Source organism: Carica papaya, chromosome 4 (assembly GCF_054855325.1).
Source record: "Carica papaya isolate Zhongbai chromosome 4, ASM5485532v1, whole genome shotgun sequence".
Lineage (NCBI taxonomy): Eukaryota > Viridiplantae > Streptophyta > Magnoliopsida > Brassicales > Caricaceae > Carica > Carica papaya.
In genome coordinates, this window is record NC_142312.1 from 29,009,323 (window position 1) to 29,031,385 (window position 22,063).

At 34.7% G+C, this 22,063-nt stretch overlaps 4 protein-coding genes across 6 annotated transcripts; 1 reads left to right on the forward strand and 3 right to left on the reverse strand.

Moving 5' to 3' along the window:
• Nucleotides 1–1,841: 1,841 nt before the first annotated feature.
• Nucleotides 1,842–5,621, forward strand: LOC110820808 (leucine-rich repeat receptor-like serine/threonine-protein kinase RGI4). Its single transcript, XM_022050401.2, has 2 exons — nt 1,842–4,842; nt 4,946–5,621. Exons 1-2 carry the CDS (start codon nt 2,019–2,021, stop codon nt 5,416–5,418), a joined length of 3,297 nt encoding a protein of 1,098 aa, XP_021906093.2. The 5' UTR covers nt 1,842–2,018; the 3' UTR covers nt 5,419–5,621.
• A 299-nt stretch (nt 5,622–5,920) lies between these two features.
• On the reverse strand, nt 5,921–11,278 carry LOC110820800 (regulatory protein RecX family protein). Of its 3 annotated transcripts, XR_015818695.1 has the most exons (7): nt 11,113–11,277; nt 10,307–10,590; nt 9,874–10,060; nt 9,084–9,176; nt 7,973–8,060; nt 6,516–7,129; nt 5,921–6,369 (listed from the first exon to the last, which is right to left on the reverse strand). XR_015818695.1 is itself a non-coding variant. In XM_088218809.1 (6 exons), exons 1-6 carry the CDS (start codon nt 11,178–11,180, stop codon nt 6,848–6,850), a joined length of 966 nt encoding a protein of 321 aa, XP_088074935.1. In that variant the 5' UTR covers nt 11,181–11,278; the 3' UTR covers nt 6,452–6,847. The 3 variants fall into 3 exon arrangements, 2 of the variants coding, with proteins under 2 accessions (XP_088074935.1, XP_088074934.1); XM_088218809.1 differs by lacking the exon at nt 5,921–6,369 and having other exon boundaries at nt 6,452–7,129; nt 9,874–10,024; nt 11,113–11,278; XM_088218808.1 differs by lacking the exon at nt 5,921–6,369 and having other exon boundaries at nt 6,452–7,129.
• Nucleotides 11,279–11,918: 640 nt separating this feature from the next.
• LOC110820709 (kinesin-like protein (DUF868)) lies at nt 11,919–13,424 on the reverse strand. The gene has a single exon (XM_022050288.2). It carries the CDS (start codon nt 13,021–13,023, stop codon nt 12,049–12,051), a length of 975 nt encoding a protein of 324 aa, XP_021905980.2. The 5' UTR covers nt 13,024–13,424; the 3' UTR covers nt 11,919–12,048.
• Nucleotides 13,425–14,082: 658 nt separating this feature from the next.
• Nucleotides 14,083–21,070, reverse strand: KP1 (kinesin-like protein 1). The gene is made up of 18 exons (XM_022050456.2): nt 20,758–21,070; nt 20,241–20,413; nt 19,595–19,758; nt 19,357–19,500; nt 18,839–19,204; nt 18,539–18,607; nt 18,161–18,382; nt 17,987–18,068; nt 17,788–17,883; nt 17,510–17,695; nt 17,303–17,409; nt 17,017–17,195; nt 16,768–16,932; nt 16,422–16,675; nt 16,111–16,274; nt 15,817–16,014; nt 14,680–15,356; nt 14,083–14,528 (listed from the first exon to the last, which is right to left on the reverse strand). The coding sequence occupies exons 2-18, from the start codon at nt 20,389–20,391 to the stop codon at nt 14,294–14,296; spliced, it is 3,459 nt and encodes a 1,152-aa protein (XP_021906148.2). The 5' UTR covers nt 20,392–20,413; nt 20,758–21,070; the 3' UTR covers nt 14,083–14,293.
• Between the last annotated feature and the right edge of the window lie 993 nt (nt 21,071–22,063).

Consider the following 22,063-nt stretch of genomic DNA (forward strand, 5'->3'; position numbering starts at 1 on the left):
GTCCAAAATTATTTCGATTATAAAGATGTGTATATATATGTATATGTATATGTATATATATGTTTGACTCTGCAATTCTCAGAATTAACAATAATTTTTTAATTATGGTTATTATAAAGTGGGGAACTATGTATGCTCTCTTTAAAAAAATAAAAGAAATATTTATTCTATAAAGATAAGTCATGTATTAATTAAAAGATTAATTACTTTCTGCTGCATGCAGGAAAAATTGTACTTGGTGATATATATGTGTGTGTGTGTGTGTGTGTATATATATATAGAGAGAGAGAGAGATAGAGAGAGAGGAATGAACGGTGGGTGAAGAGAAAAAGGTTTGTGATCAGTGTCTGCAAAATGGAGAGGAAAAGCATGCATGGGGTCCAGTATTGGTATGGTGATGAATGATACAGTATACATACACACACACATACATAAATACATATATATATATATATATACAGTACCGCATTTAAATATCTGCAGCAAAAATGCTCAGAAATTCATGGTCCAATTGCGGGAAAGACCAGCACTCACAATGAATGCATCTCGTCATCATCATCAAGATTTTTCATCTCGAACGCAATGAATTTACAGTTCTTATAAGTTTTCCTCCTTATGTTTTGTTTATCTCCTTCAATATATATATATATATACATATATATGTGTTTGTGTATTATACGAAGTGTTGAGTTTGGTTTGATGTTGTCTCTTCCACTCATATTATAAATTAATAGTTTGTTTTAAATAATCGTTTACAGCAAAGAGCAGCCGACAAGCTGACCAGATTAGCAGTTTTTATTAATCCGTAAATTATTGTATGTTCATCACGATCATGTGCTCTTCACTATATTTAGATTCCACTCTTACTCTTTTAACCTATACACACACACACACACATATACATATATATATATATATATCAATATACTTCCATGGAATGAGTACTCCGAGTCCCAAAAATTCATCACTCACTCTAACCAGATGTGTTATTTAATCCACATTTGAAAACAAGTTCAAAAAACCAATGCACACACAAAAACATGCACTTAAATTTCTTAATTAAATTTAATTATAACACAAATTTCTAATCAATACATACAAAAACAATCAATCCAAATAAAACCCATTAAGGAAAAAAGGGAGAAAAATATACATACACATATACAAATATATATATATATATATATATATATAATTAATGGTACTAAAAGCCATCCAGAAAGGTAGTGAAATGCAACTGATAACAAACACATGGAATATTGATGAATTAAGGCCACATAAATTGATGGACCACTTTCTCAGTACATTTGGCTTCTTAAATACACACAATTAATCTAATTTGATCTTATTAAAAAAATAATTAATTAATTAATTAATTAATGACATTTGGGTCTGTTTGGTTTTGAAGATTAAGCTATCACCATCTGGGAGATAATCTATCACCAATCAACCTTTTTAATTAAACCATATTATATTATTATATAGAAACAAAATTAAAATTTTATCTCCTTAAATTTTAAATTATAAAAATAAAATTTAATTTTTTATTTACTATAAATTCACGTTTTTATAATTTTTAAATATAAATATAATTTTAATTTTTTTAATAAAATATAATGTATAATTAATTGTTAAAATTATAATCCGTCTGCAATACAAAATAAAGCTTTATAAATATTTTTTAAATTTATTTTTTAAAATACATCATTATCTTATCGATTTTTTTAAATATTTTTTACAAAAATATAAAAAGAAAATTAGAATCCAAAATTTTTTTACAAAAGAAAAAAAAAAAAAAAAAGGAAAAACCCACTTTCATCATCTTCTCTGAGTAAACATGTAAACCAGTTTACAATGGCAATAGAAAAAAAAAAATTAAAAAAAAAAAAAAAAAAAAAAAAAGAGAACAAGAGAGTGTTGGATCGAGATCTTCTTAATTTTCTTCTATAAACAAAACATGGGTTTTCTCCCTCTGCAATCCCAAAACAGATCACCTCCTCCTCTCTCTTCTCTAAACAATGCCTGCAAATCAACTCAATCTCTTTCTTTCATCCCCCAACATCTTCTTCTCCTTCACCTTCTTCCTCTCCTTCAACTCTCTTCTCTTCCACTCTTGCTTCTCAATTGATGACCAGGGCCAAGCTCTTCTGGCTTGGAAGAACCGTTTGAACAGTTCCAGTGATGTTTTGGTTTCATGGACTCCTGCAGACAACTCTCCCTGCAACTGGTATGGGATACATTGCAATGAAAATGGCAAAGTGGTGGGGATAAGCTTGAAAGGAGTTGGTTTACAGGGTTCGTTGCCTTCAAATTTTCAGCCTCTTAGGTTCTTGAACACTCTTGTTCTCTCATCAGCCAATCTCTCTGGCGTAATCCCGAAAGAATTCGGGGAGTATCATGAACTGAATTTCCTTGATCTTAGTGATAATTCTATCTCAGGTGTAATCCCAGCTGAAATCTGCAGGCTAAGGAAGCTGCAGAGTTTGTCTCTCAACACAAATTTTCTTGAGGGTGAGATTCCGGGAGAGATAGGAAATCTGTCCAGTCTTGTTTCTGTGACTCTTTTCGACAATCAGCTGAGTGGAGAAATCCCAAAGAGCATTGGAGAATTGAGGAAGCTTGAAGTTTTCCGAGCTGGCGGGAACAAGAATCTTAAAGGTGAACTGCCATGGGAGATTGGGAATTGCACCAGCCTTGTTGTTTTAGGCCTGGCTGAAACAAGCATTACGGGCAGGCTTCCCTCGTCGATTGGAATGCTGAAAAAGATTCACACAATAGCTATTTATACTTCACTTCTATCAGGTTCTATCCCAGAAGAGATTGGAAACTGCAAAGAGTTGCAGAACCTATACTTGTATCAGAATTCAATTTCGGGTCCAATCCCGCGAACAGTTGGGGAGCTCAGCAAGCTTCAGAGTCTTCTATTATGGCAGAATAGCTTAGTTGGTACAATCCCAGATGAGCTTGGAAGGTGCAGAGAGCTCACAGTTATTGATTTATCAGATAATCTTCTTACAGGCAGCATACCAAGAAGTTTCGGAAACCTGTTGAATCTTCAGGAGCTTCAACTGAGTCTTAATCAGTTGTCAGGCACTATACCTTATGAAATCTCGAATTGCACGTCGTTGACCCATCTGGAGTTCGACAACAATGACATCTCCGGTGAGATTCCTTCACTTATTGGCAATCTAGAGAGCCTGACTCTATTCTTTGCCTGGCAGAATAGGCTAACAGGCAGTATTCCAAGCAGTCTTGCTCAGTGCCAGGAACTTCAGGCACTTGATTTATCATACAATAACCTGTCTGGTTCAATACCGAAAGAGATTTTCGGGTTGAGAAATCTCTCAAAGTTGCTGTTAATTTCCAATGATTTGTCTGGCTTTATACCTCCTGACATAGGAAATAGTATAAATTTATACAGGTTAAGGCTGAATGGGAATAGGCTATCAGGAACTATTCCATCAGAGATTGGAAACTTGAAAATCTTGAATTTTCTAGACTTGAACAGCAATCACCTTGTTGGAAGCATTCCTAAATCGTTATCTGGATGTGTGAGCCTCGAGTTTCTCGACCTTCACTCTAATGGACTTTCTAATCCTTTCCCAGATTCTCTTCCCAGAAGCCTACAATTCATTGATGTTTCTGATAATAGAATCACCGGTCCCCTGACTTCAAGTATTGGATCATTAACAGAATTAACGAAGCTCAATTTGGCAAAGAATCATATTTCCGGAGAAATTCCAGCAAAGATTTTGTCCTGTAGTAAACTACAGCTGCTAAATCTCGGAGATAATGTTTTCTCAGGTAAAATCCCGGACGAAATAGGCCAACTTCCAGCATTAGCAATCTCTCTTAATCTCAGCTGTAACAAATTTTCCGGAGAGATTCCATCCCAGTTCTCTAGCCTTACGAAATTAGGAGAACTTGATCTGTCTCACAACAACCTTACTGGTAACTTAAATGTTCTTGCAAACCTGCAAAACCTTGTCTCCCTTAATGTCTCCTTCAATGATTTCTCCGGTGAATTGCCTAACACTCCATTCTTCCAACAACTCCCTCTTAGTGACCTTGCATCAAATCAGGGTCTATACATCTCCAACGGACTCGTAGCTCGAGCTGTAGGACCTGCAGGCCATCGTAGATCAGCAATGAAGCTGGCCATGTCGATTCTTGTCAGCATCAGCACTGTCCTTGTACTACTTGCAATCTACATGTTAGTTCAAGCAAGAATGGCAAACAACAGACTAATGGAAGAAGATACATGGGAAGTGACTTTGTATCAGAAGCTCGATTTCTCCATCGAAGACATTGTTCGAAATCTAACATCAGCGAATGTGATTGGCACCGGAAGCTCTGGTGTTGTGTATCGGGTGACAGTTCAAAATGGCCAAACATTGGCAGTGAAAAAAATGTGGTCAGCAGAGGAATCAGGGGCTTTTAGCTCTGAAATTCAGACACTAGGTTCAATCAGGCATAGGAATATTGTGCGGCTTCTGGGTTGGGGATCAAACCGGAACCTGAAGCTGCTGTTCTACGATTACCTCCCAAACGGGAGCTTGAGTTCACTTCTCCATGGAGCAGCAAAAGGAGGAACAGATTGGGAAGCTAGATATGATATTATTCTGGGTGTTGCACATGCACTAGCCTATTTGCACCATGACTGTGTTCCTGCAATTTTACATGGTGATGTTAAAGCCATGAATGTTTTGCTAGGTCCTGGTTATGAGCCTTATCTAGCTGATTTTGGATTAGCCAGAGTTGTCAATAGCAATGGAGATGATGATTGTTCCAAACCATGTCAAAGGCCTCATTTAGCTGGGTCTTATGGCTACATGGCTCCAGGTATGTTCTTTATCCAATACCCATTATTATTAGCTTATGTTTTAAACTTAAATTTTTCAGTTTCACCCGTTAATTACATTTTAATTTTCTGGGTCTAATGCAGAACATGCATCAATGCAACATATCACAGAGAAAAGTGATGTATACAGTTTTGGTGTGGTGCTTCTAGAGGTTTTAACAGGGAGGCATCCACTAGACCCAACTTTGCCTGGTGGTGCACACTTGGTGCAGTGGGTGCGGGACCATTTAGCCAGCAAGAAGGACCCAGTTGACATTCTTGATCATAAGATACGAGGGAGAGCTGAGCCTGCAATGCATGAAATATTGCAGACATTGGCTGTGTCTTTTCTCTGTGTCAGCACCAGACCCGATGATCGGCCAATGATGAAGGATGTTGTCGCCATGCTCAAGGAAATTAGACCTGTTGAGATGGTGAGGCAGGAAGGTGAAATCTCAAAGGGAGATTGGTCAGCTCAGGGATCGTTGCAGCCATCACCTCCGTCTCCGCAGAGTAGGATTGTTGTTTCACAAGGATCATCTAACTGCTCATTTGTATTCTCTGATGATTCAATGTAGTCATGGCTCACGAAATCGAGTATGTCACCGTCTCTGTTTTTGTGAATATTAACATAGAAGATTCCAATTCAACAAGGCTGGGGAAATGGGTTTAATTAGTTTGTTTTCTCTGGATTAATTTGTAATGTGAATTTAAATAATTAATTTGTTAAAATAATTAACAAATATATAAAAAGAGAAACTAAAGAGAATTCTGCACTTAATATTTCGTTTTTCATCTTAGAGAATTATCATATCTTATATGTTTTATATGACAAATGCCTTCTAGAGTTTAAAAGTTTTATATAAATTAATAAAAAATAGACTAGATAATACTAAATCATCACAAAAAAAGCAGAACTTAAAACTACAATTAAGTTAAACATTAGGTTAATTAGAACTGTTAATTATCCTATTATATAAGCTATCTTGGTACAAGGGAAGACAAGCATTTGTTCTTGGAAACTGGAAGAATGACTGCCGGGTATGGAGGAACTGGAAAAATGATTGGCATAGCCTTGGGTTTATTCAACCAAGCTTAATGCATTGGCAAGAGATTCTTTCTCTGTCTCATTAAATATTTAAGCCTTTTTGGCAGCAGAAACTCACATGGCCACAAGCTCCTTCCATCACATGCTCATGTGCTGTCAGAAAATGACTTCCCAAAGTAAATACAATATTTAGTAGTCCTTGTAAAGCTATACTAACCTTGATTTACAAGAGAAGAATTGTGAATGTCCTAATCAGCAGCACATGCATGGGAGCAGGACCATCATACCCCCATATACATATAGTTTTCCAAGGCTAAACACAAAACACGGCACAACTGTTCCATAAACGACAAGCACACATGCTAGCACTTAAAAAACTCCAATGGGCTTGAGTGTATTGCAGATCTAATGGAATGGGCGAACATGATGTGCAAATGTATCCATCTGTGCTTTATCCAACTTCCAAGCTTAATCGCAGATGCTGCGAGTTCAAGTTTTCGGGTTATATGCATCTTCAAGTATGAACAGATAAATGATGCATATAATGACATAAAGCATCACACAAAAAAAAAAGGGTCTTTTGTTTTTATTCAAATAATTAAATCTCTGTACAGGAAAGAATTCTACCTCCAGAATTAATTTAAAGAACCCTGTTGGTTGAAGAAACATTAACGAAGCAGTTCAACTTTTCATTTGTCTTCGAGATCGGTAGTGGCTCATTATGGCTTTGCTTCTGTCCACCTGGACTATACAGCTATAGGTAGGTTGTTATAGTTGAGGCTAAATGATCATCCTCTTGCACATGGCTATATAGACCAATAGCATTAAACCCTTATCTAGAATCTGTACAGCATGACTCACATTTCAAGGGGTAACTGGTAGGTGTGAAATATCAACTAAAGTGGGATCAGAAATGAGCCTTTTGTTTCTACCTTGGAATATGAAATCCTTAGCATCCTTTAGGGAGGACACTCAGATTCTAACTTCTTCAGTATAAAGGAGATAACACCCCAGTTGAAACCACGATACTGTAGCCACCGGATAATCCTTGATTTACGTGTCTCTTTAGGCACATCCTGACCTCGGAACCACTGTTTTGATGCCTGTATATATAAATGGTCCATTGAAAGCTTTGATAATCCAAAAGTTGATTCTTGATCTTCACTAGATTCACTGTCCTCAAAAACCAGTTTTACTGCCTTCTCTGCATCAGCTTGACTTATCCCCTTTTTCAACAATGCCTGATCCAATAATGATGCTCAAATCAATCAACCTTTTCCCTTGAAAACAAATGATTTAAAAAAAAAAGAGATTCTCCTAATGATTTTTTTTTACTAAAAAAATTACTATAAGGTTTCCCTTTCCTTACGATCTTTATCCCTTATAAATGAACAAATTCTTTGGTGAGATGCTATATGAGGAAGTAATACCTATCATATAAAAATTTTGCAACTTCAATTCTATCAAAAAATGAATTCAGTCTGTCCCTTGAAAAGTCCCAGTGAGTGTACATGTTATATATGACAAAGATTTAATTGCTGAAACACTAGTAGTCAGTTTTCTTTAACTGGAACTTTATTTATGTATTTATTTTTATAAATAAGAGAGAAGTTTAATCAGTGTATTAATTTCATGTATGATTGAAAAGATCGGTTTTGTAAAAATCTGGATCTTAGAAACAAAAGTTTGTTACACTACTATTGGAGTTTATATAGTGGTTTATCATGATAAAATCGCAAAAGACTGCTATGTTTTTTCATCTGTAAAGACGGATTTTAACATTATACTCCAGATACATGGCAAGAATGAGATGCATCAGGCCGCTAAATAAATCAGAATTCCTGAATCCAATCATTATATAATCTAAGTTCCTAACCACCTAATACTCTTTTCTCCCCAAATACAATGGCCAAGTCTCCAAACAGAAGCAACAGATTAAGCCACAATGAAACAGGACTTGAAGGCCTAAATTGATGTAGAAAACTGCAGACTTATTCCTCAAAGAAAAATATAGAGACCGAAACTCCAAAATTATGCAATAACATACTTGACAGAAAAAAATAATACTAAAAGAGGAGGCTTACTTGCTTGATCCGCATTGGACCCCAGCTTGCAGAAGACCATCTAGATTGAGAAAAAGATTCTGCATACAAGCTATCGTTGATAAGCCCTCTGGAAAAAAGATTGAAAAATAATCAAATACTAGGCGTAATGAGAGATACACTTAAATCTTTGATGCAATATGCGCCTAAGAAATTGATATTCATGGGATAGCCAACAAATAAGCCTCAGGTCTAGCAGTGATTCATGAATCAGTTGTCAAAACATCACGTGTTTGGGGATAAAGGAAATCTCAAACATCACAACTGTTTCTGATCCAAAATATGAGTGTTGATGCCTAAAGATTTTTCAGAGGACAAGTAGTCCACAACCTCAAGAACCTGCTTCATTGGAAGATGTATCAGTCTTTAACCTACCATATCTATCTCTTCTTTGCATAGATGCTAACCGACTTTTTCAATATGGGCCCAGAATGGACACATTCCTCATGGTAAACCAGGAGGGGATGCCTTTGCACATGAGGTCCTCTCCATTGCAAATAGCCAAGTTGTCTGGGTGATGGTTCATCCAACCTTTGCCTTAACCATTAAGGAAGTCCCATGGGGCAAATAAACACAACCCATTGCATCTATCTTTCTACTGCTATATTGGCATAATTAAAAGATACTTCCTTCATGATAGAGCTATTTTTAAGTGAGTTTATATTAAGATTTCCAACTGTTACTAGATAATTCAATACTGATAAAGAGAATTATTTCAAACTATCGGAGATTATGCTCACAAAAAATATAGAACCCATGTTTCATAAATTTAAAACATACAAGAAATATTCCCTATTCAAGGCAGGATGAAACATCAAAAAATAAATGAAAATAATATAAACAGGGATTTAAATATTGAGAAAACACTAAAAGCTCTATTAATGAATTTTTCATCCAAAGTTCCCATGGTAAGATGGCAAATACAGACGGATAAATAACAAACATCATTAATACTGACTTGGTTGCATATAACATTTAAAAATATTGATAGGAATGCTAAGACAGCTGAATATCAGCCAAGTTAACTTCTCAAATACAGTTTTTTATTAGAAATAATCCAAGCTAATATTTTTCTAAATAGTCTTCCACACACCTGCTCTTGAAACTGTCTATCACTCGCTCAATGACATCAGAAGGAAATCTCTTCCCATGCAGCTTCTTCCTCAGCTCCACTGAAGTAAATGCTCTGCTTAAAAGGAGAAGGAACTTTTCAATCAAGTAAAAAGAAAAGAAACCAAAAATCATAGACTCCTTGTCACAAGCATCTACATGCATATCGAAAATTTCTGTAGCCTATGTATTTTAGATCTAGTTAACTATTATTAACGAGAGATAATCATAGACAATGTACCTAAGGATTAAATAAACAAAATTCCTTCTTGCTTCTTTGCTCAATAATTAATAAGAATCCTATAATGTTCCTACGACCACCTATGAATTTTTTAATATTATCTAAATTCTTTAATTCCTTATAAGCTGCAGAAGTAAACAAAGTCACTTTTACTTCACAGTCTTACCCAATAAGAACAGCTTAAGTATATCAAGAATATGCATTACAGCTAAAGTAAACTAGAGCTTAGTCGAAAAAATAAGAATGAAGGTGAAGAAATTTTTACAAATAATATAGTCCTCTTATACCTTGGCGTTGGTTCGCTCCTGAAGATTCTACGATCCATTTAATGAGTGGGAGTACTCAAACTATAAATTGAGTCATACATTCAACAGACTGAAATTCTATCACAAAATAAATTTTAAAGTCTATCACTGTTGATTACCGATTTGTCAATGAGCATCTGTTGCCAGGTACATATTGAACCATCTATGTTTAATGTAAAATAACTGATAGACCAAAGTTATGAAGCAACAGCAAGCTGGGAGGTAACCTTGTTGCAAGTAATTTAATAGCTGAGTTCTCCACAATTTTCATGGTTCCACCAGCTTGCAGGTCCTGCTTATGAAAATTCTCAACTTCAGATGTTATCATCTCCTCAACAACATCCTCCGGATCTTCAGTGAATTCATCATCTCCAAACTCTAAAGCAAAAGCATGATCAATATCTTCTTTTAACTCTGTCAAAACAAAAATATTTAGCTTTTGCCTAAAATATTGACCGTTCATTTGTAGGAAGTGAAAGTAAATGCTTGCTGCCCATTCTTAGCATACTCCTAGAAGCATCAAAATTTCCAAATCATCACTCAAAATTCAAGTTCCAACACCACTAATGGCGAGCGCAAAGCATTAGGAATGCTCTCCGTCCAGTAAAAAGAAAAGTAGAAATTTGTTTCAATATGTTAAAGGAACGCAAAACACAAAACCTTGTTTAGAATGATCATGCAACGTATCAAGCTTGCACGTTCCATTTCGGTTTTGGTTCTTGACATCCAAGAATAAATGCCTTCCTGTATGCCTTCCATTCTTTGCAATCTCAACCTCCAATTCACCTGAAGTACTATGATATTTATCTCTCTCAGAACCTCCGAGAGGCAGAAAATTTTCTGATTCATGACCCTTCCTAGATTTTTTGGGACTGTATCTAACTGGAGCTGATGAAGTGAAGTTCCTTCCCTTCAAACACAATATTTCAGTGTTCTTGTTCACCCTAAAAATTGATTTGAAAAGAAAAATATAGATATTAGCATTTAATTGCTGTGACAAACTCCGTATGGTATGTTCCCTCTAAATATCAAAACTCCACTACTAAAATCTCCATGAAACTTCAACTACATCCGCTCATTATGAAGCAGGAATTAATGGCTTTCATGTTACCTGAATAATCAAAGCTTTACTACTAAAATCACCATGATACTCATGTTGCATTCAATCATTATATAAGCAAACAATCACTCCATTTGTTGTTAACGGGATTAAAGATAGGATAAAACTCTGTGTCATTTAATTGCGATATTATGTTATTAGTTCCCCCTAAATATCAAAATTTTTACTACCAAAACTCCCATGAAACTAAACCGCCCGAACATTTCAAGCATCAGTCAAGAATTTCCACCATACCTATAGTTTTCACGCAACTAGAAAGGAAAATATGTTGACCAGTTATACTGTAAGTAAAGCAGAAACAGAACTCAGGATAAAAAGAACGGAGAAATTGAGAACAGGCCTCTACCAGGGAATAGAGATAACCCGATGTTGAGGGGCGAACGGGATTTTGAACCCTAACCTAAGAATCGTCATCTCTTCCAATTACGAATCCGAATTTCAGACACCGAATTTGGGATTTTGAAAGGCGCGTGTCTGTCAAAGTCCTTAAAGGCGTTTGGCAATCGGTTCCACCGGGGGAACCAGGAAACATTTTTATTTATATTTAAAAAATATTATTTATGTTTATAAAAATGTTATTGTTTAAATTTATAAAATAATTTAATAATATGATATATACAAATAATTTCAAGAAAGTAAAAATTAATGACTACAGAATTATTGAAATTAATTATTAGTTAATAAATATGAATTGGCAGGTTACATAGAATTAATTAGTTTATTTTAAATTTTTGTTAAAAAATATATAAATAAAATAATTAAGTTTGTAAAATATGTTAGTTCATATGTGTTTTTAGTATATTTGTAATTAATCACAAAAAATATATTTTTTTTGTTTCAATAAATGAATTATATTTTTATATACAAATTTTTTTATAAAGTGTATTTGGGGGGTTTTTAAATTATAATTTTATTTTTTGATATTTTTATAGTTTTTTTTAATTTTAATATTAATATATAAAGTATTTCTTTTTTTTTTTATTAGATAATATTTACTTAAAAGATAAAATTTAGACAAACCCAATTGATAATATTATAATTATCTCACAACGTGCAAAAACATGTATAAATATATATGTATATATATATATATATATGCACAAACACAAATAAAAAATTCCAAATATTTGTTTTAAAATGTTGAAGATCTTGAAAATACATATAATTACCAACAAATTTCCTTTACATCTATCAATCCCAAATTCCAAAATTGTCTTTGCCCAATGATGATCTCAGAAATTATCATCTGGTAGTACTTCAATTTCTTATCTCCACACAAAGTTCATTCAATTTTCCATGCATACAAAATATGATAACATTCAAGAGCAGACTGACTCAGATCTTTACTTTTCTTTTCATTAATGGTATTGTTGTTGCTGTAATTCTTGTGTTTGTTAGGTTCGGAATCTAGAGGACCCGGCTGAAAAACGAACAGGCCATGAGACGATCCAGAGCTATTGAACAACCAATCGTGGACATCCCATAAAATTTGTACAGGAACATCATTAACAGTAATAGTCTCATTTCCTCTGAATCGCCAATTCAAATTCATGATTCGGATCTCCATCGTCCCATCCACTGTAATCCACATTTCGGGATCATCTGGCCCTGAAAGAGAGCTTTCAATCACAACATCATGTTCTTTTTGTGATTCGTCGAGCACAGCTCTTGTGTAGAATAATTTTTTCCCATAAACATGTTCTTTCTTGTAGAGCAAGGTAGCTTCAGCTGGTGAGAGTTTTTTTCTAGTTCTCTTAAGAGCATCGTTCTTTAAATCACCTAAAAGTAGAACTACCTCTTCTTCACACACTAGAGCCACGTAATAATCCGAACAAGGGTCTGGGCTGCTCGAGAATTTGGCTTGTCGAAAATCCCAAAACACGTCTACCCTTCTGCCATCTACTTCTAGGTTTTTTAAACCTTTCTTACCCCAAAATTGCCAAGCTTTTAAATCAATCTTACACGTGTAATGATTCTGATCGTCTTTCATATTCTCTACGGTGATGCTAAACGAATGATTAATAAGATTCTTGCTCCATGTTGCTGTTACATTGCGCAACAATTCTGCTATTTTAGCTTGGTAGATGAAGGCAACAGAACTCTGTGCACCTTTATTATCGATGTGTTTCTCAACAGATGATAACTTCGAAACGAAGGGAACTCCTCCTCCCGATGGATGATTCATCGTGTTAAGAACTTGTTCAAATGATCTTGAATAGGTCATTTGTGGAAATGCTTGATTTTTCCAGCTTGTCATGGAATTTCGACCCCATAAATGGGCTCTTGAAGTCAATTATTTACCAAATCCTTAGAAAGAAGAAATTATACAACAGAAAAAATTATATGAATTCCAAGATCTAATTTCTTGGGTGATCAACATCAATAGTACTTTAGATTCTCATTGGCAAGAAGAAGCTGATTGACCCAAAGAATTGAGATGAACAAAAACTTAAATGTTATTGCAGATTGAAATGTGCCTTCAAGAAAAGATATGATGTGGATTTGAAGCTGATGAAAATTATTGCTTCCATTGAAGGCTAAAATATAAATGGATAATAAAGACGGCAACCAGAAAACCCAGTTGGAAAGTTTGAAAATTTTGCAAGAATGTATTCGAGAAAACAGACGAACCCGTGAGACGTTATGGAAGAACCGAAAAAACAATGATGCTTTTTGTCGAATTTTGCTAAATATAAGATTAATTTTATTGATTATAATTTAAAAACCATGTAAGTTTGTAGCTAAATTTAGATATTCTAGCATCAGTTTCTACATGTTCTACAACTATTTTTAGTGAATACAACAAGTCTAGTTTGTAAAGATTATATTACAAAAGTATTCTAATCAATGTTAGGATGGTTTGACAGTTCATCTGCAAAATTTTCTTCATTAGTTTCATTCTTTTGTTGGGCATTAGGATTGAAAAATTCAAGAGAACAACAATACAGTAAAAGAAAAAAAAAATTTAGTGTTGTGATGTAAATAAATTTTAATTATAACAATGAAATTAATGACAGTAAAAAGTTTTCTAGTGACAATTTAATTGACAAAATTTAGGTTTCTTCTATATTGATTTTATCTATGTACTAGTTATAGTTTTGTATATGCGTTGTAAATACAAATTTTTAAAAATATTACACTCACGATATTGTTAAAATGTACTTATTATATATAAAAAATATTTTAGAAAATAACGATAACCGGTAGAAATATATCATAAATTTATAAATAACTTTGATAAAAATTATATTAGTAAAAAAAAAAGTATAATTAAATAACTAAAAGATAAGTAAATTACTTATTATAATTTCCAAAATATAGTAATGAGGCATAACCTTTTGTTTTTCTTTTGAAGTAATTAACAGCCGGTGATCCATTACAATAGAATTCAGCAAAATCATCTCTAATTAACACATTCTCAGAAATCATTATGAAGTATGCAACCCAGAACTCGAACTTAAATTGTCACTATACAAAATTTAAAGTATTCGAGGCAACAATTTTCAGTATTGTATTGTGTAAAATTCTCAGGGCAAAATAAAAAACTTCCCGCGAGGCGTTGATCGGCTTCTCCTAAATTCAGGCATTGATGTGTTACCACCTTCCTTTTGCGGGTGGATTATACCATTTGATACCTTGTTTTCAAGCTTCCCTGTGAAAAAATTCACTGATGTATCACCACCTTCCTTTTGTATTATACCATTTGTAAGCTTGTTTTCGAGTTTTCTTGTGAAGAAAGTTTCTCCCATCTGCATTGGTCCCCTGCAAGTTGAAAAAAAATGAATAAGCAAAATGTTTATGAATTATAAACATTACAAAAGACTCGTTAGATCATAATATAAAATTACGTAGTGATCAGTACAATTGTTCAATAGATATATCAACTAGTATAGTTTCTCATACGAAACCATACCTTGGCTCAAGATTCTGAGAATTTCTAGAAGAGTTCTTTTGGAACTTCTTCACTTTCAATCCTGATCCAAGAAGAAAATTCTCGTTTTCCGCTTCAGAGGATTCGCTCTTTCTTGGCTCGTCTATTTTTTCACTAACATCAATTTCAGAAAGCAAAGAATTTCCCATCTCAGACCTCTGGAACCTGCCTGTTATTTGATGCTTAGCTTTAGCCTTGGTCTCTACAGGCTTGCTCTTTCTAATGCCACCTTCTCTTATATTAAGAACTTGCCTAAACTGCTCCTCTTGGTGTTCTGAGTAAAGTTTTGTCTTTTGAAGGTTGTAGAAAGTGTCTGAGAACTTATCTTGCTTCGAAGGCTCTTGCGAAGCCAAATACTGCCTAGAGTTAGTATCTGCTGATGGCACTGCAGGGATCGATCTGTTGTCTGGTACTCTGGCCGGAAATGGAATTTTAGAGATTGGTTGGTTTTCAACTGTTTCGGGTTTGATCCTGCCTCGGGCGAAGGCTCCTCTATCGGTAGATATTGATCTCCTAACTGGAGGTGAGGGTGTCCTTGGCTTTCCAGAGCTCCCTAATCTATCCTCTGCTGTAATTGACAACTTCAACATTGTGTCCTTGTCCGTGAGTGCAGAAGGAAATCTTGACCTTCTTTGCTTCCCTGATGAGCAGCTCATAGCCTCGAAAATTTTTAACTGCAAGTTAGAGATATGGACCAAACCATGTTCCATTTTTCTCTATCACTAATTTCTTCACTAATTAAGTCATGTTCTCCGCCACTAATTTTTTCACTAAGCAAACTATGTTTCCTTACTCTCTACCACTAACTTTTCCATTAACGAGTCTTTAACAAATCTCTAAATAATAAAAACCAAAACGCACTAACTTCTCTACTAATAATAGAAATAATTCTAACATCTATTTTAAAAAATTAAACTAAAATAGATAATAAATTCAGTTAAATAAAGATCATGTGCTGACTGGTGTTACAATTTTAATATGGTATCCTGAAAACTTCTGTTATTAATCAATTGGATCGAACCAGAAAAGTAAAAGATACAAACGATCTGCGTTATGAGTCAATCAACATGACATAATTCACGTGAGGGATGAATCCAGATTTCTTACAAAAGAATTTACCTCGGAGACTTTATTGTCATAATTAGACTGCTGATTTGCTTCCGGCTTAAAATTGACACCGGTACCATATCTTGGCATGTGAAAAGGTGAAACTGCTCTTGATTTTTGGGATTCTGTCATGTTGCTTCGAGCATTTCCAGCTTTCCATTGTTCCACTTCGGCTTCCTTCTTCTCCAAAGCCAATTTGAGATTCGAGATCTGAAATTGATTAAGGAACATTTCTCGATAAGATTTTTGTTAGAATTGAAACTAATCGAGAGAAAACTTTATATTTTTAGGACAAAAAAGGTATACCTCTTCTTTAAGTTCACGTATTTCGCCAGTTTCTTTATTAGATTTTGCAGCTCCAAGTTCAATGGAAGCTACTCTCTCAGCAAACTTGAGTGTGCTAATGGTTTCTCCAATGGCATTGAGCTCGGGATTTATATGTACGAACATTAATGTTTTAGCTTGCCCTCCTATATATAAGATGAAAATTATATGAAAATAAAGAAAAAACAAGAAATTTAAAGGGGAAAGATGAATAAAACGATTAAATCATGAATAATTCATTACAATGACGAACTATCCTAAACTGATATAACGACCAAGCATATAAAAAGTACCTAAAGAATCTTGTAATACTTGAGTAAGCTTGCTGTTTCTATAAGGAACATGTGGACTCTTCTGGGCTAGAGCAGATATGACATCTCCAAGAGCAGATAGTGACCTATTGATATGTTGAGCTTCCTTTAATCTCTCACCAACTGCCTCCGATTTATCCACTCTCTCGCTACCCGCAAGGTCTACTAAATGCAGGCAGCCCCGGAGAATTGATCCAGAGACTAAATCTTTTCCTTGGACATGAACTGTCAAAACACTGCAATTTGTTGAATGTGACAAAACAATCGTTAGCAAGAACTACGTTTACACGATGGATGATAAATTTCAGTGAAAAAGAGAGAGATTTACCTATGAGAACGACTACTACGCTCGTTGAGAGCTGTAGCGCCCACAGCACGATTCTTTTGGCCAATTCTCATCAAATCAAGAACATCATTGATATTGGAAACTGGAAATAGACATGCATCAGGGACATTGAGGCCATTAAGTTGGGAATTGTTACGAATATCTAACGTGAAAAATTAGTCAAGGAGAATCGCAAGTTAAAGGTTGGTCATTTTGTGAAGGTAGAACAGGAAGCATGTAAAAAAAGGATATCTTCTAGATGATCCATCACTGACTAATAGATCTCTAACTTGTTCATTGTATATTTCGATCATTTGAACCCCGATTTCATACTTTATGATATCTTTTCTTGCCTTCGATAGCTGGAATAGGTCTCGCAGAGCTCTGTAGTTTACACCCCATGTCTTCTCGGTCATCAAATCAGGGCCACTCTGCAAAAAGAAAGAAAATTAACATGGTATTATGCTGAATTTAGACTTAATAAATAAGGTATATGGATGATAGAGAATCTATTTTTCCTTTTACAAGTTGAAATTACCATTGTGTATGTCTTTCCTGAGCCAGTTTGCCCATATGCAAAGATACAGACATTGAATCCATCAAGAACAGACCGGATCAAAGGTTGAGTATCGATGTATATTTGTTCTGCACGAAAAGAACGAATGCCCGTCCTTAGAACAATGCTTTTCGTGGAAATTCTAATTAATTCTATTGAAAAAGACTTGTTATAAGATGTAAAAAATACCTTGTGAGCTGTTTTGTCCAAAAACTTTGTTGAAAGTAAAAATTTTTCTTGCATCTTTGCCCCGCTTAAAAGGATTAACAATCATAATATTTCCATTTTCTCCGATGTAATCAACAGTCGATTGTGATTGTCCATTCGATTGTCCTTGTAAGAAGGGTCTAACTCTGCAATATACTCTAATTGTTCCTACACAGAAGCCAGTGATACAATCCAATTTATGTCAAGTAAAATGAATCAATTCAAGAATTGAAATGAAACCATGAGAATATCATCAAAACCTTTAAGGTCTTGGACTTGATTGTAAAGCAAGCGATTCTCTTCCAAAATTTTCTGGTAAGAAGAAGATGCAACTTCAAGGCCCTTGATATGATGCTCTGAGAAAACCCGAAAAAAGAAAAACATTTTCGTCGAATAAGATTTTATGCTTATTACAACATAAATGATTTCTTGTGGAAGAAGTTTCTATTGTCTTATCACCTAGCCTTTTAAGTTCTTCCTCCCATTCTGATTGAATCTGTTCAACTTCTTGTCTTGTCTCTTGGAAATATAACTTTACTTCCTGAAATTATTGAAAAGAAGAAGCGTGTTATTGTCAAGTATGATCAAGATAAAGAAAAAAAATATGTATTAACCAAAAAAAAAAAATCTTACTTCCTGTCTTTGCTGAATATCAGTAAGAAGAGCATGATTTGGAGAGTCCTTGACTCCATGCCAAGTTCGTCCGGATTTCCCCTCACAAACACAGAATTTGGAGAAGTCACTTGATACCACCCTAGTTCTATGCACTAGATATCGAGAGATAGCTTCTACAAATTCTGTTTTCGATAGAGATCCGAACTCACTTGCCAATATTTTCTTCAAGAACAAACCTAACTGCAGTCGATGATTGAAAAGATTACTTCAAATTATTATTAGACCATAAATAATCAATCAGAAATATGTCTTCATCCCAAAGACAAAAATCTAAAAATAACTTGGTGCAAAAATGGTCGGTAATTCTCGTAGTAGGATTCCGAAGATGTTAATTACCTGGGTGCCTTGAGAAGCAAGTAATGCAGAGAAGTCCTTAACTACCTTGCTCAGCAATGTATCTATCATCTGTAAAAAAAATTTACTATAATTACTAGTCACAACAGTAATATACATCAAATAATTAAAATATATGAATGAAAAAAACATGTCACGAGCAGAATCTGATCATATGATCTAAAATTTACATTTGTTATCCGAGCTGAAAAGTTCTGTAATTAACCAACTAATGGGAGAGCAAATGGTCTAATTATTTCGACCTCACATGGTATAAGTAGCATTGAGACAGGGCTTACCTACCATTGCATTTAAAGGAAACTCTTCAATCCCATTACTTTCTTTAAGGAAAGCCTGTATTAGGCGAAGGCTGAAATGATCAAAAAGGAAAGCCAGAGTATTAGCAGTCTTCGATTCTTCGATTGAGATCTCCTCGGAAAGATGAAGAAACTCTAGAAATTGTTCGTATTGTGATGATTCTGATTCATCAACAGAAATGGACTCGTATGTAGTTTCACTTCCAACCATGGATGGTGGCGATTCCTTTGGGAAGGATGTGATCTTTACAATTCCCCCGTATCTCCAAACTCCGATTCCACCCGCCTGCTTCCACTCGAAGTATCCTTTTAAACATAGAATACAATCGACAACTTTACTCGATGATCCTCCCTGTAGAATAATGTACCAAAATGAGAAAACTTCATAGCATCAAAAGGTCGTATTCTGAAATAATGGATCGAAAACTATTGAATTTATATATTAACACGTCCCTCACATATAAACCAGGTTATCTAAATATGTGAATTAGCAAATTTCCCAACCTTTTCCAAATCAGATGCTTCAAAGGTCAAGAGCTGCATAGCTTTAACAGCCACAAGGAAGTTCCTCATGTTCTCAAAATACTGAATTGCAGACTGTGCTGCACCCTCGGCTGATTGAACTGCCATGATTGGATTTTCGACAACCTGAATTGATCATATCGGAACAACAATGATCAAATCTGTCACTTTGCATATATTAATTTTTTTTGTAAAATATATTAAAAGTCTTAGCAAGAACCTTAAGAACAGCGCCAGGATTGACTTTGTTGAGGACATTGCAGAGAATGAGGCCATTGCGAAGGGCGAGGCAGAACTCTTCTTCTGAAGGTTCTGTCGATAAGGTTGCCGATGCACCTTGGTCCATCTGCCTCAGCCATTCTGCTGCCTGGTATCTTCTTAAAGCTGATCAATTATATATATCATTAGGGCCTAATGTGTCAGATTCATAATATGAAGCTTATCAAAATGTATATAAGAAACAAGATATATCATTAGGGCCTAATGGGTCTAATTCCTCCTCAATTACTCATGGCAATCAGTGTCTTTTCACTAATTCATGCTTAAATTTTGTTAACATTTCTAAAGAGAACAAACTAATTTAAACCTCTTTCTAAGCCATGACCAACATCTTCACTAATAATGAAGGTATCAAATTTATCAAACATGTTTCGAGATTCAGTTAATAGGATGATCACCCAGATTTGGAACATCATCATGATTTTCAAAAATGTTAATCACAGAAAGAAATTTAATAAATTAAAGTCCATAAAAAAATTTTATGGATGAACTGGGACATACCCACCTTCTGCTCTTCTTTGTGGCTTAAGGAAAGTAATATTAGTGAAAAACATAAATACATATATATATATATATATATGTATTACCTGCTTCTCCAGCTTTTCTTTGAGCCAATTCATAGTCATTAATATCTTCACTGTATGAAAGATCATTGTTGTTTGAAGCCAAAGACTTCAGTCCTCTCAAATTCTTGCAAGGTGATATGAAAACTGGGTTAGTGCTGGTTTCTTGGGGCATGTTTGGATATACCTCTCAGTCTCTGATGACAAAGTAAATAAGTAAGGTATTTTTATGGAATGCACCAAAAAACAATGTTAGTCATATAAACACACTAAACTACTTTTACTAAATTAAGCTGGTAAGAAAGTTGAACAGAAAAGAGAAAGTTGGTGAGAAGGACAAGTGCAGAATTGGAAAATTTGTAGGTAGCTAGCCTATGATTCAGAATACCCATATAAGAAATATACATCCAGACAAACAATACCATGAATATGCAAGAAATATATACATATATACATAGTAGTACTCATCAGAAAGTTCATCTGCTGCATACAAGAAGCTGATCTGTCAAGAAAACAGAAGAAATATGGTGAAAGTCTGTACCTTTAGAGGGTCTTCGAGGTCCGAAAACTGAAAACCCAGAAATTATAATGCTGCAAGATACGGGAGGAAAATGAAGAGTTTCAGTAGTAAATCCGATTTGAATTAGGAAGCGGGAAGCCGGTGGTATCCGAACAAGACTCTCGTGTGTTCATTAATGAGAATCCTAAGGCCTCTGCGACAAAGACCGTACAAGGGAGTGAACACAGAGGGACTCTGCAAATGGGCAAAAGCACTTGTTGAAATTGAAAAAAAAATGAAACGTTGGAAATCTCTTTTTAACTTCTCTACAATTAAAGCCACATCCAAACAGTGCATAACGGCAACATACATAATTAAAGTTTTCATCTTTATAACTACACTTCTTTTACATGGTTAAGACCAGTGGATTCCGTTGACTTTTTGTTGCTTTGACCTGGATTGTGGGTCCAAGTGGCATGCTGAGAAGGCAAGATGGGTTATGATCACTTGATGGGTTCTACCGATTGTGAGAATGGACGGCAGGATTGGGGCCAAAATCATGGCAAAAGGGACTCAGAATTTTCTTTATAAAGTTGTGGGGAGAGACTGTAAATCGATGATGGTGTGTCTGGCTTTACATTATCATTACTATGCATTAATGTGTATGTATATGTATGTATGTGTATGACATCAGGGTGTTGTTCTTGTGGTGGTGGATATGGACCGTCCGATGTGGTTTTTGATTGAGGATGATTCAGAATGATTAATTTAGGTGGTGCTTTATCAAAGTTAAGTATGGACCACTTTTTAATGATCAACAGCCCTGATTTCATGGCTTCGATCAAGGTCATTCCCAAAACCAAAAGTTCAGGAAGGTTAACATATTTGTTTTAAATATAAGTTTATAATATTCTTGTGCTTGTTTCATATGCTTGCCCCAAAGACATGTATATACACACACACACACACACACACACAATACATATACATATACATGGCTAATCTCAGTATAAGTTAAAAGACAGGGTAATGTGGTATTTATCTCCTAGTGTTTGGTGAAGAAGAAAGGACATGGTAGGTGAAATTTGCCAGAAGATTCTTCAGAGAAAATTAAATAGAATTATTTTCCCTCTCTTTTGTTCATTTTTTTTTCTTTTAAATTTTTCTTAAAGAATACAACAACAAACTCGGCCCCATCATCTTATTTTATTACGGTGCATATCGTTCTTGAAATCGTTTAAAATTTAGCTATACATTTCTTTATATATGTGTGTGTATATATATATATTTATGGAATATAATATAGACCCACATCGAAAGAAAAGGAAAATAGAAGAAAAAAGTAGAT